The sequence below is a fragment of the Nelumbo lutea genome, chromosome 5 (assembly GCF_056320005.1).
Source record: "Nelumbo lutea isolate HS-2025 chromosome 5, American lotus-T2T, whole genome shotgun sequence".
NCBI classification, from domain to species: domain Eukaryota; kingdom Viridiplantae; phylum Streptophyta; class Magnoliopsida; order Proteales; family Nelumbonaceae; genus Nelumbo; species Nelumbo lutea.
This window is the reverse complement of record NC_142688.1, coordinates 68,329,952-68,344,791: the sequence shown is the minus strand read 5'-3', so window position 1 is coordinate 68,344,791 and position 14,840 is coordinate 68,329,952. Positions and strand designations below refer to the sequence as shown.

At 37.9% G+C, this 14,840-nt stretch overlaps 1 protein-coding gene across 1 annotated transcript in view; it reads right to left on the bottom strand.

Annotated features, from left to right (window-relative positions):
* Positions 1-1,620: 1,620 nt before the first annotated feature.
* The window catches only part of LOC148852801 (electron transporter, putative (DUF179)), a 31,262-nt gene continuing 18,042 nt past the window's right edge, over positions 1,621-14,840 (bottom strand). Inside the window, exon 3 of the mRNA XM_088946372.1 lies at positions 1,621-2,452. Coding sequence (XP_088802498.1) covers positions 1,772-2,452 — 681 coding nt within the window. The 3' untranslated portion in view covers positions 1,621-1,771. The remainder of the gene's footprint in view (positions 2,453-14,840) is intronic.

Genomic DNA, 14,840 nt, shown 5'->3' with positions numbered 1-14,840 from the left:
TCTCCCTCCCTTCTCTCCTTTTCTCTCTCTCTCTCTCTCTCTTCTCTTTAGTGTGGAATTCAAAAATTATAAGAATGACACATACAAGGAAAACCTACCTTGCCATTGAAAAATTACAGAAATGACAGGACAAACCTCCTTATGTAATTGATTTTATGGCACTCAAAAATGCCATCCCATAAATAAAATGCCATCACTCTTTCTCGATTTCCTCTCTCATCCTATTTCTCTATTTCAATTTTTACTTATTCATATATTTATTTTATTATTATTATCTAAACATTTTATTTATTTATTTTACTAAATTATTTATTTATTTATAAATAATTTATTAACAAATTATTATCTCCCCTTGAGCCCAATATTTAGGGCTGTCAACTGGTCGGGTCTAGTTTGAGATAGCCTATACCGATCTCATCCCAATAAACTTTTACTTATTTATTTATTTATTTTATTATTCAATTTACTAAATTATTATATAAACATTAATTTATTTAAGAAAAACTAGGATTGAACCAATAGGTTGGGTCTATCTTGATAGAGCTAAATTCACTGAACATAATTACAATAGTTTCGGTTCCATGATTTTGTCTTGATCAATTATTGGATTGATTCTCGTTCTTACTTGTCCAGAATTGATTTAGGTCCGAAACCAAATATTTTATGAAGTATATAATTTTTTATCTTTCTTGTAATTTTTATCATGTCTCATATTTAAAATAGTAAATTTGATAAATAATAAATAAGATAATATTAGTTTAAAATGTTTAACTTGTTAACATAAAAATAAATTAGTATTATTTCAACTATTGTTTTCAATATAATCAGGTCTATGATTTGATCCCAATTAAATAATTGGTTCAAAACTGGTTCTACCTAGTCGTGACTTGTTGATAACCCTAAACCAGATTGAGACCCACTATAGTTATTTATTATTCATAATAATATAGTTATAGTTATTTTATTTAAAAATATATAACCTAATTTGTTATTGTATCTCCAAATGGCATTTTTCTATTTTGCCCTTGGGAAGCAAGGGCTTCCCTATTAGTTTTGGGATAAAATGAAGAGAAAAAAAATGAGACTTGGGAAATAAAAGAGAGGATTCACTAGGTAATATGCAGTGAATTTACCAAGATTTTGGATGAAATAAAATGCATACCATCTCCAATGGCAAGAGAATGATTCGTAAGCACAAGGAGATGAATACAATTTTACGAGTTTAGGTGGTTTTCTAAATCATGGCTAGAGGGACATTTCGGGGTTTCAAAAATTTTCAGGCACGTGATATAACATTCAAACGAATCTTGATGGGTTTTTAACCGAAGGGAGGTCTTTGTCTGATGACATCACCCAACAGGGAGGTCTTAGTCCGTTTTATAAATATAGGGGTAGTCTTAATATTTAGCATAAATATTAGGGAAGGTTTAACTCTATTACCGAAAAAAAACAAAAATCCTGCTGGTCTAATCCCCAGGTTGAATGATTCAACCCTGGGGAGGGCCTTAGTCTTTTAGTTTCCCCTCTCGGTTTAGCAAAGCACCTCAACTTGTTCACATTGGGTGCCTACTGCCCTTTTAACTTTCAACAACTAGACAAAGTACTTCATCACTAGAGAAATTCTTAAATTGACCTCTTTCCTTTACTGTTCTATTTGCATCTAGGTAACAAAGAGTCACTTCACTAAGATAATACATTACATAAAAGATCTGTAGCATCTATCCAATCAAGTTCAGCAAACGCTCTGTACAATTTCATTTTGCACATACCTTCATGAACCATCCTGCTTTGGCTTCCGGCTCAGTTCTGAGTAATGACCACCCATTAGTTGCAAAATCTCTTCCCAAAGGCCTGATGAAGAATCCTGTGAACCCCCACAAATCAAATTTGCACTACATGCGGCAACATACCAGTAATCTGATTCAATTTCCTCTCTTAACTGATCAAGCTGCCATCCTGCATATCCAACAAAGAACCTAAAATCTTGAGCCCTAAGCACCCCTCTCTTTACTAGCCCTGCAGCTTCATCCAAACTGTTTCTAGAACCAAAACACAGTCCAGGAATCACTTGTTCAAAACCTGGAAGTTGAAATTTCTCTCCGGTCTTTAACAAGAACATGCTAGCTTCTAGTGGCCCTCCAAAATGCAAAGAGCAATCTGCAAAGGTAGTTGCAAGGTCAAGATTTGTGGGCTTCATGTGCTTAATTCTCTTGGGAAGCGGGCGGTTGATGATGACACCAAATGGTCCCTCATACGGGCGTTTGGTTCCAGATCTGAGGAGCAGGACAACAGTTCTTTCAAAGGCACGAACACCATCAAGCTTCTCGGTGGCAACCAGAACACAACCAGTCTCAGGTACAGGAATTGGGTGGGCCCATTTAAGGCCAAGTGACCTGGTTGGCTCATGGTAGACCCTATCTTGAGCAGAAGAATCAGAATCTACATTTTGCACCTGGAGAAGGATTCCGGTGTAATTTCCCATTAACTTTGGAGGTTGTACTCATACTAATCATCAATAACATTAAGAAATGGGCCGGTACATAGCTTACAAAAGTGAATAGATCATGCAACCATTGTTGTGCCAAGATCATATAAGCAATATGTATTTTACTTGTAATGTGAGAAACCAACTTAAACACCTTGGGAGAATTATCTCAACTTAAACACCTTGGGAGAATTATCTCAACTTAAACACCTTGGGAGAATTATCTCAAGTTAATCAATGAATACCATGCACCAAAGAAGAGGGCAAAACTACAATGGAAGGCAGCTGGGGTAGCAACTATCTGGACAATTTGAGAAAGAAGCGAAAGATTATTCAAGGATAAGTGCAGGAGCCTAAAGGACATTGTTGAAGGCATAAAGATCAAGACAGCAAACTGGGTAAAAAGCTTTCCAAAAAGTTGACAGTGGGTGATATCCTCAGAGCTTGGTTTGGAGTAGCAAATTCATCTGCTGTGAAGAACAAAATAATTATGGACTGCTTGCCCCCTCTGCCTAATAGAATAAAATTAAATTTTGATGGAAGCTCAATAGGAAATCCAGGACTGTCAGGAATTGGAGCTGTGCTTAGGGATGCTACAGGGAAAGTGGTGACTTTGTTTTCTGGGCATTGATAAATAGTAATAAGAAATTATTTAAGCACTAATAACTTAACAATGGATATGGCATTGATACAATGAAATGGTGAAATAGGATTCATAATGCTGACTTCATAGAGTTGGGATAAGGCTTAGATGATGATGATGATGTAATCATATATTATTGTTAAGATAAGCAGAAAAATCTAATGTAGGTAAGATAAGCAAGGACATGAAAAACAAGGTTTCTGTTTAATGCTTATACAAGCTGAAAAACATTATACTTGAAGCAACAACAGAACTTGTTACAACTACCGTTGCTAAATAAACACGTGGAAGTCATTCCTATAGAAAATTTTGAGGATAATTAAACCAGGAGAAAGGAGGAAAAGAAAGTCATTGTTAGAGGAAAACCGAATCAAGAAGCTTCAGTGCTATTACAAACATGGTGGGATATAATGCAGGAGCTGAAGAATCAAATTTGGAATTTTCTGAAATTTTTATATTTCTGTATATTTGGACATTATGGGTATTTTCGTCATTTTGACCAGTCCCACGTGGGCTTGGGCTATAGCATCTTGTTCATCTGGATTAGTAGTGTTTCTCTTTCAACTTTCAGTTTATTTGCATTAGCAGGTAAGAAGTTATTATGTTTCTTGATGCACAAGACAAGAAGTGGCTTTTTTGTAATTACGGTGAACAGTATTCCGGGCCACACAAGTCACTCTATAAATAGATGTGTTCTCTTCCTTTTGAAGCAAATGAAGATTTCTTTAGAGCTCTGTTGCAAGTTTTGCTGTATGGAGTGATTCCTACAAACCCTAGAGTGATTCTAGGAACCTTGGAGTGATTCCTTGGGATTTCTCTCTTTTCTCTTCCTCTCTCTCTCTCTCTCTCTCTCTCTCTCTCTCTTGTGATAGTTTGTTCCAGCCCAACTGCATCAGGATCCATGAAGATACCCACTACAATAATAATCTTAAATTTTCCATTGGGCATACTCTGTCTGTATTGGTACAGAAGTTGGCCTGATGCATGCTATCAGTCCTCAGAATATAAATTCATTTTCTTTAATATTTATTACTTGTGAAGTTATGATGCCCAGGTATGGGTACGGACATGGACATGGATATAGGAAACAGGGATACAACTCTCCATTTCCTAAAATACCGGACACAAATATGAATTTGTGTATGCCAATATAATATGCTTATATCATGCATTTATCTCTCTAGTTTTTGAAGCTAATCTTTTTTCATTTTTTTTTTCTTTTGAAAAGGGTAAAGTATGATTCATTAAAAGAAAGAAAAAAAAAATAGAAATATAAGAAGAGGCCCACAAAACCAAAGATGGACCAGACAAAGCAAGGGCCAAATCACTTGGCCCAAACAAACACAAAGTGACGCTTATCTTGCCAAGTTTGATTAAATTTCAAAACATGTGTAGATTTTTTAATAATATAATTTGTTAAAATATACCAATTGAAATATTTTTTGATGTTATATAGTACATTAGAAGTAACTATGCAGATTTTGATATGTATCCAACAGGACTGACACCAGTAGTAACACTAGGCATGTACAGGTAACTGGCAGGGTATCATAATTGATCAGAGCTTCACATCCTGTATTGCATGATGGATACTAAGATATACCAATACATTTGATATGTGATGTTAAGATGATGGAATACCAGTGTATTATGTGGTTTAGCATTTGTATCTTTGTGAAACTGATATATATATATATATATATTGAAATGTATATTCAATTTGGAAGGGTACTCTTAAGGCATGCAATAACATGGCTCTAAATAGTTGAAAAGACACCATAATAAGAAGGAAAATTTGATTATCAAAACACAAAACATATCTTTCTCAAACAACAAAAGGAGCCATTTTTGTAGTAAATGATCATTAAAACTACAAAAAAATTACTATAAAATTAGATTGTTTAAGTTCATATAAAGATGTCTACAATTATGGACTTGGCCAGCATGAAGATCACCATAATATTCACATATTATGGTCAAATTGTATTTTCAGAGTCAGCATCAAGTATAGAGGCTACCTACAACTAGGGGTGCAAATCGCATTGGCCCGAGTTAGAATTTTTTTACTGCTTCAGACTTGGGCCTTTGGGCCAGGCCCATTCAAATTTTCACAAAAGCCCAACCCAAGCCCACCCAAGTTGCATCCCTACCTACAACAATATTTATTTTAAACATCATGTAGAACTGTGTATTTCAATTAGACTGTCCAATGGCAATGACCACTGCCATGGAACAGGGGGCTCACCTTGGAGTACTCTGTGAAGAGCTAGGTTTCAGCAAAAGAGCGAAACAGTAAATCTTTCCTGATAGAAAGAGAAAGGAAGAGAGAGTTCAAGTGAAAGATCCAGCAAGGACTGATGTCTTCTTCAGAGGAGCAGGAAAAAGAAGGGGCAAAGCAGAATGATGCAGATTGGGGAGATGATTTCAAGGAGAACATGGCATACAAAAAATTTAAAGACTGTTCGGAAAAAATCTCCGATAAAAAATCCAGTGTAAAGGAAACCCTTGAGAGGGAAAAAAACCTCTTGAAATTAGAAAGGGGATACAAGGTCAAGATGCTCAGTGGTGACATTCTAAGGTTCAGATTCAAAGCCAAAGATAAAATGGAGTTTCTAACCGTGGTTGATAAAGGAGTATCCCCTGTTGCGGAAAGAATGGGAGCCAGAAATGAATATCCAAGAAATGATCACCAACAATATGAAGTTTTGGATCAGGATTTTAGATCTACTGGTGGAATCCATGACCAAAGCCATCGGAGAAAATCTCGGCAGACAGGTAAGTGAAGTAATCACAACTCGAGTTAGGAAGACAGAAGGAACGGAGAATGCCCACCTTTTTCTCAATGAATAAAGAAGAAAATTTTTATTAAATAAAAAGAAGATACAACTTTAATAGGTGTCAAGGTAACGCCCGACCAAAGCTATGAAAACATGTTTATACAGGCTGGGATCTCAAGAACACCCCAGAAATTTTCTCCTAGATCTGCTCAACTTCTGGTAGCCCACCTTGCTGGATTATTTCTCAGGGTAAGGTGGAAATTCGCATCTTTAAACTGTTAGTGTGTGTTGTTCGTAGAAGACTCTCAAATGGAACAAATAAATGGTATCCGATCCAGTACGAGAGGCTACTGGTGTTCTGCTACAAGTGTGGAAAGATAGGCCATCAACAAGAAAACTGTGAACAGTTCTTGGGGGCACATCTGGTGAATCAAGCAAATAACATAGTAGACACCCAAAAACTATAGATAGGAATGGAAATCAAAGGTTATGGTCCCTGGCTCAAAGAGGAGGTCGGAAGTGAAGAACAGAAATTTATCAGTAATGAAGAGACAGCAGCGAGTCACAGGGAAGCCTGGCTGAACAGAACAGAAGGTTGGGCTATTCCAGGTTTGGAACAGATAGTTGTCTGTCAAAGTTCAACCTCTAAACAGCGGAAGATGGAACAAAGAGACAGACGTGAAGGGGAATTGATCAGAGCAGAAGGAAACAACAATGTTCAGCGTCAACTGTTTTCTGAGGTCTCTTCTCTGGCAAGCCCCATCAAGCCAGGGTTCCATGCAGGCACAAGTTTCGAAATCATGCTGTCACCAGTCAAGTTGATTGGTCATAGCGTCAGTAGTTACAATGGAGGCAGGCAATCCAGTGTGGCAAGTCGAGAGACAGGCTTCTCACAAGTAATGCCAAACTTTCACTGTGGTGATTGAGCAAGGTGCACATGGGTAAGGCCTAAAACAGCTCTCAGAGTAGGAGACCAATTTGAACAAGTCCCCAGACAAACTCAGTTAATAGAGGACAAAGTACAAAATGCAAATAAAGGTTGCAAAGTTGAGGGGACTGGAAAATCTGATCAGAGTGATTCAGTTAATCACGAGTTGGGAATAGTGCTGGCTCTAATAAAGAAAGATTAGGTGACGGCTGAGTGAGCAATTAAGCTATTTGGAACAGGATATGGTAATGGATGCGGGTCGGAAAAGAGCTTGACCGGAGTCTTCGAGCTCAAGTGATGCAGAAAGTCTGGTTGACCCAAAGAGAGCAAAAAGAAAGATTGGAATTGATCTGGATGAGACAGATTTTGTTCCTGACTCTCAGACTGTTGACAGCAAGAGAACGGTGGAAGGTTAGAAAACTCAGCAACCATCCGAGCTTTTCTGAGCTGGTGGGGCATGGAAAGAGAAGATAGTGCCAAAAGAAAGTGGCCAAATAAATACCAAGAACAACATGGACATCTATGCAGAACCAGCTGCAACGAACCAGATCAGTGAAGAAAATGCAACAGCGGAAATGGAGGTAATGGACTTCGTACTGGTTAACTTTTGCAAGATGTTTTTATTTAATTGATAATACCAATGCATCTGTTGGTGTTTCAAGTAGCCAGTTACATGAATGCACAAATTTCCCCGAGTGGTAAAAAACAATTATATAAGAAAGGAAATTACATAAAGTTTGTGAAAGAAAACAAAGGTAGAGGCAGGAAAATTGCAAATCAAAATTGAACAATGGGATTAATAGAATGCTTCATTTTTTTTTTCAAAAGGAATTGAAAAAAAAAAAAAAGAAACAGAGGAAGAGCATCAAAGAAATTTTGGAAATTTTGTGTGAGAATCAGAGAATAAAGAACAAAAGAGCCACTATGCTGTTGGGGGAGTTGAGATGTATTGGGTTGTTCTTGATGTCCTCTTGTTATTCAAATCCAGCTATTAATAGAAGGGTGCGGGTGGCTGCCTCTCAGCCCCCAAGGGACCAATATTAACCCTAAGTTGGAACTGTCAAGGACTGGGCTCTCCCTTGACAGTCCAGGCCCTTAAAAGAGTCTCTAATGATGTAAAGCCTAATAAAATCTTTCTGATGGAAACAAAATGCTTATTCATAATTTTCATAAGAGAAGTATAAATTTCATAAGTCTAGAAAAATCAACATTTTATGAGAAGAAAAAGAACAAAGGAAAGAAAATTCAAAAAATATAGGGGCAGAACCCCTACTTTTGTTATAGGAAAGAAGAAAAGAAAAGGTGGAAGAAGAAGAAGAAGAAGAAGAAGAAGAAGAAGAAGAAGAAGTGGAAGAAGAAAATGTGTTGTTTATTGGTCCAGGTTTTGAAATTTTTGAGGGTTCAATCAAGGATCAAAATTTTGATACGATACGCCCTGTATCGGGTGTATTGTATTGTATCTTTGGGGTCTCGATATTTTCAGGGACACATTTTTTTAAATAATATATATATATATATATATATTTAAAAATGAAATTGAAAACCAAAGAAATAAAAAAAGGGGGAGGTATCGTTACAAGTACTAATACACTTCTATCGATACACAGAGGTGTATCGATACTTTGAACCATGGGTTCAATACAGCAGTTAGCAATGTTTGCATTGATTAAACCCTAACAAATAAGAAAATAATAAAAAGAAATTAGTATATAAACACATAAAATGAATATTCTAGTTTAATAATGTCTATTTTATAATTATAATGTCAAAAACTTAAAAATATAAAAGTATTTTATAACCCATTGCACAAAACTGCTAGGTGACTGGGCAAGGCGAGCCTCCAAGGGCGCCTTGTCACCTAGGCGTTGCCTTGACAACTATGTTGTTAATTTGCAAAAGAAAACTAAGATAGGTTAGAGATTGGGAGTGTTGGGGAGTTGATGTGATGGGATTATCTGGAGGACTAGCAGTTTTCTAGAATCTGGACCTGGAAGTTAAAAGTCAAATTGACAAATGAGAGAATCATCACGGCAGCTATGGTAGAGGAAGGAAAGGAACTGTCTATGATTTCCTTTGTTTATGGAGAGCTAGATAAAAAGAAAAAGGAAGAATTCCTAGAGTTATGGCAGAGAACTGCAAGTCTGGTTTCTGGGCCTTGGATCTGCATAGGGGATTTTAATATGATATTTAGAAGAGAGGATAAATGTGGTGGAGAGCTGATTACTTCTTCTATGTTGAAGAAGCACAAGCAGGTTTTGAGATCCTTGGTTCTGAAGCTAGTTATTAGCCATGGACCCAAGTTTACATGGGCAAATAACAGAGAGGGCAAAGGAAATATTAAAGAAAAAATTGACTTGGCTAATGGCAAATAGTCAATGGTTAGAAACTTTTCAGGAGGCTCGAGTGGTCAACCTGTCCATTGGTGGCTTGGATCACATACCTATATGTTTGGATACCTCTTCTCTATTGGGTAAGCTCAAAAGACCTTTTAGATTTGAAAACTTATAGAAGAGTACTCATGAAGATCGTGCAAATCTAATAAAGGAAGCCTGGAACTCAAGAGGATAAGATAGAAGTCAATTATTGGTGGTTAAAAACTGTAGGAAGTAGAAATCAGAACTTTTGAAATGGAACAAGGTCTTTGGGAAGGTCGAGGACAGAATCAAAGCTCTTCAACTGGCCCTTAGCATACAAAGGAACCAACCTGGAAGTTCTTATAGTCATTCCAAGGTGAGAGAATTGGAGTGCCAATTAAATGAGGAATTGAAGATAAAAAAAGGTAAGCCCTGGAGTTAATGCAACCTTCTTAGCCCTAATCCCAAAGAAGATAGATGCAAAGGACCCTAAGGATTATAGGCCGATTAGTTTGGTGACTAGCATCTATAAAATCCTGGATAAAGTGTTGTCTATAAAAATCCGAATAGTACTACCATCCGTCATTAGTCAAGCACAAGGTGCTTTCGTGCAAGGAAGGCAAATAACAGATCAGATATTAATAGCAGATGAGAGTGTGGAGGACATGAGAAAGTTGGGGAATCAAGATTTTGCGTGTAAGCTAGATTTAGAGACGGCTTATGATCTTGTGGATTGGAGTTTTTTACTAGAGATACTTGGGTGTTATGGCTTTGGAGATAGATGGTGCAATTGGGTAAAGGGCTGTATTAGTTCCTGAGATTACTCAGTCTTGGTTAATGGGGTGGTCAAAGACTTTTTTCCAGCTTGTAGAGGCCTTAGACAAGGTGACCCACTCTCTCCGTTTCTTTTCACCTTAGTGGAAGATGTTTTCAGTAGATTGATCTCTAAGGCAGATAGGGAAGAGGAAATGAGTGGTTGGAGGATAGGAAGGAACAATGTCCGGATAACCCATCTACAGTTTGCTAATGATATCATAATATTTTGTGAAGGAGGTGACAGACAAAATGTGAGGAACCTTAGAGCATTGTTACAACATTTTGAGAAGATCTCCAATTTGAAGGTAAACCTGGATAAAAGTTGTGTGGTAGGTGTCAATATGAATGAGGAGATTATTCAATCTGTGGTAGATTGTCTAGGTTGTCATGTTTCTTCCTGGCCCTTGCAATACCTAGGTCTCCCTTAAACCTGTTCATGGGCTGGGCTCGGGCTTGGCTTTTGCCAAATTTTGAATGGGGCCCAGCCCAAAGCCTGAGCCTGGCACAGTGAAAGTCAAGCCCGAAGCCTGGCCCGTGAACAAGTCTAGTCTCCCTCTAGGAGCTAACCCAAAAGAGAGTAGCTTTTGGAACCCAGTTTTGGAAAGTTTGAGAAAAGATTAGCTACTTAGAAAAGAAACTATATCCTCTATAGGGGGTAGAGTGACTTTATTGAGAGCCACCCTAGCAAACCTACCGGTCTATTTCTTATCCATTTTTAGGATTCCTAATAGGGAGGCTAAGAAGCTGGAGAGATTAATGAGAAAATTTTCTTTGGGAGCCAGGGGAGGAAAAGAAAGATCATTTAATTAATTGGGAAATAGTCTATAGGAGCAAAGAAGAAGGTGGACTGGGGTTAGGAAGGTTAACTCTCAAGAATAAAGCCCTCTTAGGAAAATGGTCATGGAGGTGGCCTAGAGAAAGGGAGAAGTTGTGGCATGAAGTGATAGCTAGTATGCATGGAAGACTAGAAAACGGATGGGATGCAGTGTATCAAGACAAGCAACGTTGGCATCTCCTTGGAAAGCAATCCAAAGTATCCTCCCTCAATTTCTCAACTTTGTCAAGTATGATGTCAATTCTGGTAACCTTGTTTTATTTTGGGAAGACACTTGGGTGGGGACTGTTTCTCTAAAGGACCAATTCCCGTCTCTCTATTCTATTTCCCTTTACAAGGAAAAAGTTATTTCTCACTTTCTGCCATCTTCTATATCACCCTCGTCCTTAACTTGGGATTTTGGCTTTCGGAGAGGTTTGAGGGATGATGAACTTAACAATGTTTCAGATCTGTTGTCTCTTCTTGGCAGTGTCTTTTTGGACCCTCTTAGTATGGATGTGAGATTATGGTCCCCTAATCCAAAAGGTTACTCCTCTTGTGCTTCCTTTTTTAAGTCCCTTTGCTCTTCCCTGAGTTAGTGGAGTTTTCCAACCAAGGAGATTTGGTATAGACATGTTCCACCTAAAATTGTTATTTTCTACTGGGAGGTGTTTTATAGAAAGATTAATACCTTGGACTGCTTGCAAAAGAAAAGGCCCTTCATGTGTTTGTCCCCTAACCGGTGTTTACTTTGCAAAGCTAGTGGCGAGGATTGCTCCCACCTACTTGTATCTTGTTCCTTTTCTAGAGCTATTTGGAGTTGGATATTTTCTTTGTTTGGGTGCAAGTGGAATCTGTCCACAGACTTAAGTCAGTTGTTCGATCCTTCTTTTTTTGTGTGGCCTACAACAAAAGGAAAAATGATGTGGAGATGTATTAGAGAAGCCGCATTGTGGACAATTTGGGAAGAAAGGAATGCAAGGATATTCAAGGAAAAGGAAAGAAGCATTCAGGCTATTGAGGATTGTATCTTGACTAGGGCCATTCATTGGTTGAGAACTATGGACTTCTTTCATACTTTTTCCTTTTATGATATTTGGAGATATTGGATAGTGGTGGCTAGCAGCCATACAAGGAAGGACATGGAATCTGCAGTGTGGACCCCTCCGCCTTAAGGATGGGTAAAGCTGAACTTTGATGGCAACAGCCAAGGAAACCCAGGCCCATTGGGAATAGGAGGGGTGCTGAGAGACATGGAGAGCAATATATTAGCCTTGTTTTCAGGCCCCGTGGGAATAGGAGACTCTAATAGAGTTGAGATTTTAGCGGTGGTACAAGGTACTCAGATTGCAGAACAATTAGGAGTTCAGCACTTGGTAGTTGAAGGAGACTCTCAAATTGTTGTGGGATGGCTGACAGACCCAGCTTTAGCCATGTGGCGACACAAAGACTTATTAAGGAAAGTCAACTGGCTTACAAGAAATATGATTGTTACCTCTCTTTGGGCGGGAAGATCAGCAAACACCTTAGCGGATGGGTTAGCTAAGCAGGGAGCTACAAGGGAACATTTATTTTGGGCTGCTTTGTAATTGTATTTATGGCTAATTCTGTTTTTATTTTGATGTAATACTACTCTGAAGAGGTAACAGCTCGTGCCTCTTTTGGGTTCTCTGTACTGCCTTTTTTCTGAATTAATAAAATATCTTCATTCATCAAAAAAAGAAAGAACAGATTTTATGGGCTCAAAAGTCTTGTCAATCTTGGCTGAACCTAGGAGATAAAAATACAAGATTTTTCCACTAAGCCACATTGAGGAGAGCCAAAAACTGAATAGTGGCTTTAAAAGATGATGAGGAGAATTGGGCTGAACTTCTGGGCTTGATTCATCCAATTTTATCTGAAGAAGATAATGTTGGCTTGCAATATGAAGTAAAGGAAGAAGAAATAAAAGAGGCCTTATTCCAAATGAGTCCTCACAAGGCTCCGAGCCTGGATGGTTTTCCAAATTCCTTTTCTCAACAACATTGGGAAGTTGTTGGGAGTAGTCTAGTTGCAGCTGTCAAGGATTTCTTCCAAAATGGCGTCATGCATAAAGATATCAATAAAACTTCCATAGCCCTAATTCCAAAATATAAGAACTTGGAGACTGCAACTCAATTCAGGCCTATAAGTTTGTGCAACTCCATTTACAAGATAATTGCCAAAAATGAAGCTCTGTTTTTCCATGATCATTAGCCTAAATCAGAATGCTTTTGTGCTTGGCAGAATGATTTTGATAATGTTTTAATATCCCATGAAATCATACATTTTATGAAAACTACCATGCAAAAGAAAATTTTCATGGCCATTAAACTGGATATGAACAAAGGTTATGACATGGTAGAATGGAGTTTTGTTAAAAATGATTTAAGTCAGTTGGGATTTGGTGATCTATTTGTTCAATGGGTCATGGAATGTATAACATCACTGTCTTTTCAAATCCTAGTGAATGGTAGCCCAAGAGACCAATTTCTCTCACTCAAGAGGCTTAAGATAAGGGGACCCACTATCTTCTTATCTATTTCACTCTGCTTTAAGGTCCTGTCTCTGGCAATAAATAAGATGCCAGAGTAATTGAGATCCGAGAATATAATCTGGAAAGCTTTTTGTAATGGTTTAGGGTGTAACCTCTATACCAGGCTATAAGTTAGTCTTTATTTTAATAAAATTTCCTTTTTCTGTTATTATCAAAAATAAATAAATAAATAAGATGCACCACTCTTCTGGTGCTATTGCTGGCATTAAGACGAATCAATATTGCCTGTCATTACTCATTTGTTTTTGGCAGATGACTCCTACATTTTCTCAAATGCAAACATTGAAGGAGGGGCAATCCTGCATGTCCCAAACATGCATCCTAAGCTAGCAAAAGATTGTCTAAAATTATGGGAATTAAAATTGTGAAGCATCCCTCTTCCTATCTTGGGCTTCTATTCTCTTTTGGAAAATCAAAGAAGGGAATTTTCAATTACTTATGTGAAAGGATGAAAGCCAAAGCAAATGGATGGAAATCTGCCTTCCAATGTACACCAAGTAAGGAGGTAATGATAAAATCTGTCTTAACCTCCATGCCTACCCATGCAATGTCCTGCTTCCTAATTCCAAAAGGCATCTATGCTCAGCTAGCCAGGACTAAGAGAAAATTTATGTGGGGGGCATCCAATTCCCATAAAAAAATCAATTGGATTAGCTAGCAAAAGGTTTGTAAAAGAAAATTTAGTGGAGACTTAGATTTCAGAGATCCTCATGTGTTTGACTTAGCCCTGCTAGCAAAATTAGTTTGGAGATCCCTCACCAGCAAGGAGAATCTTTGGGTTAAAGCCATTGAAAGAAGGTATCTGAAAGGTAAAAAAAAATGGAATGCAAAAGCTCCTTCCTCTTGCTCATAGGGATTTAGAAGCTTTCTAGCAGGTAGGGATATCCTAAGAGAAGGGGCTTGTTGGAGTATGGCAAAAGGGGAAAACACAAGCATCTGGGATGATCCATGGCTAATTGATCTTCCTTCCTTTAAACCAATTGGCCCAAGACCAAATTCTGATCAAGTGAAATAGGTTAGTCATTTAATCGATCACCAATCTCATAATTGGAACTCATTTCAGGCCCATTTTGATAGTGCAATTGCCCAGAGGATCATTGAGATGGACCTTCCTAGGGTGGATGATGAGGATAAGTTATTTTGGTCTCCAGCTGCTAAAGGTAGGATCTCAGTCAAATCAGCTTATCATCTGGCTTTTATGTTGAATGCTCCTCAAGATAATGAAAGAACCTCTGCACCTCTGCCTCAGGCTCATTAGAAAAAAAGTTTGGGCGCTTAAAGTTCCCCCAAAGATAAAACCTCATGCTCTAGATTATTCAGCTATTATGTTGTGGTTGATTTGGAAGGCTAGAAATGGTTTTGTTTTCAGTGGAGTGATTCCTAATGCTTTTTTCACCATCTTATCTGTGAACAGGTTGATGAAGGAAGTTCTGAAAGTTTCCCGGCCA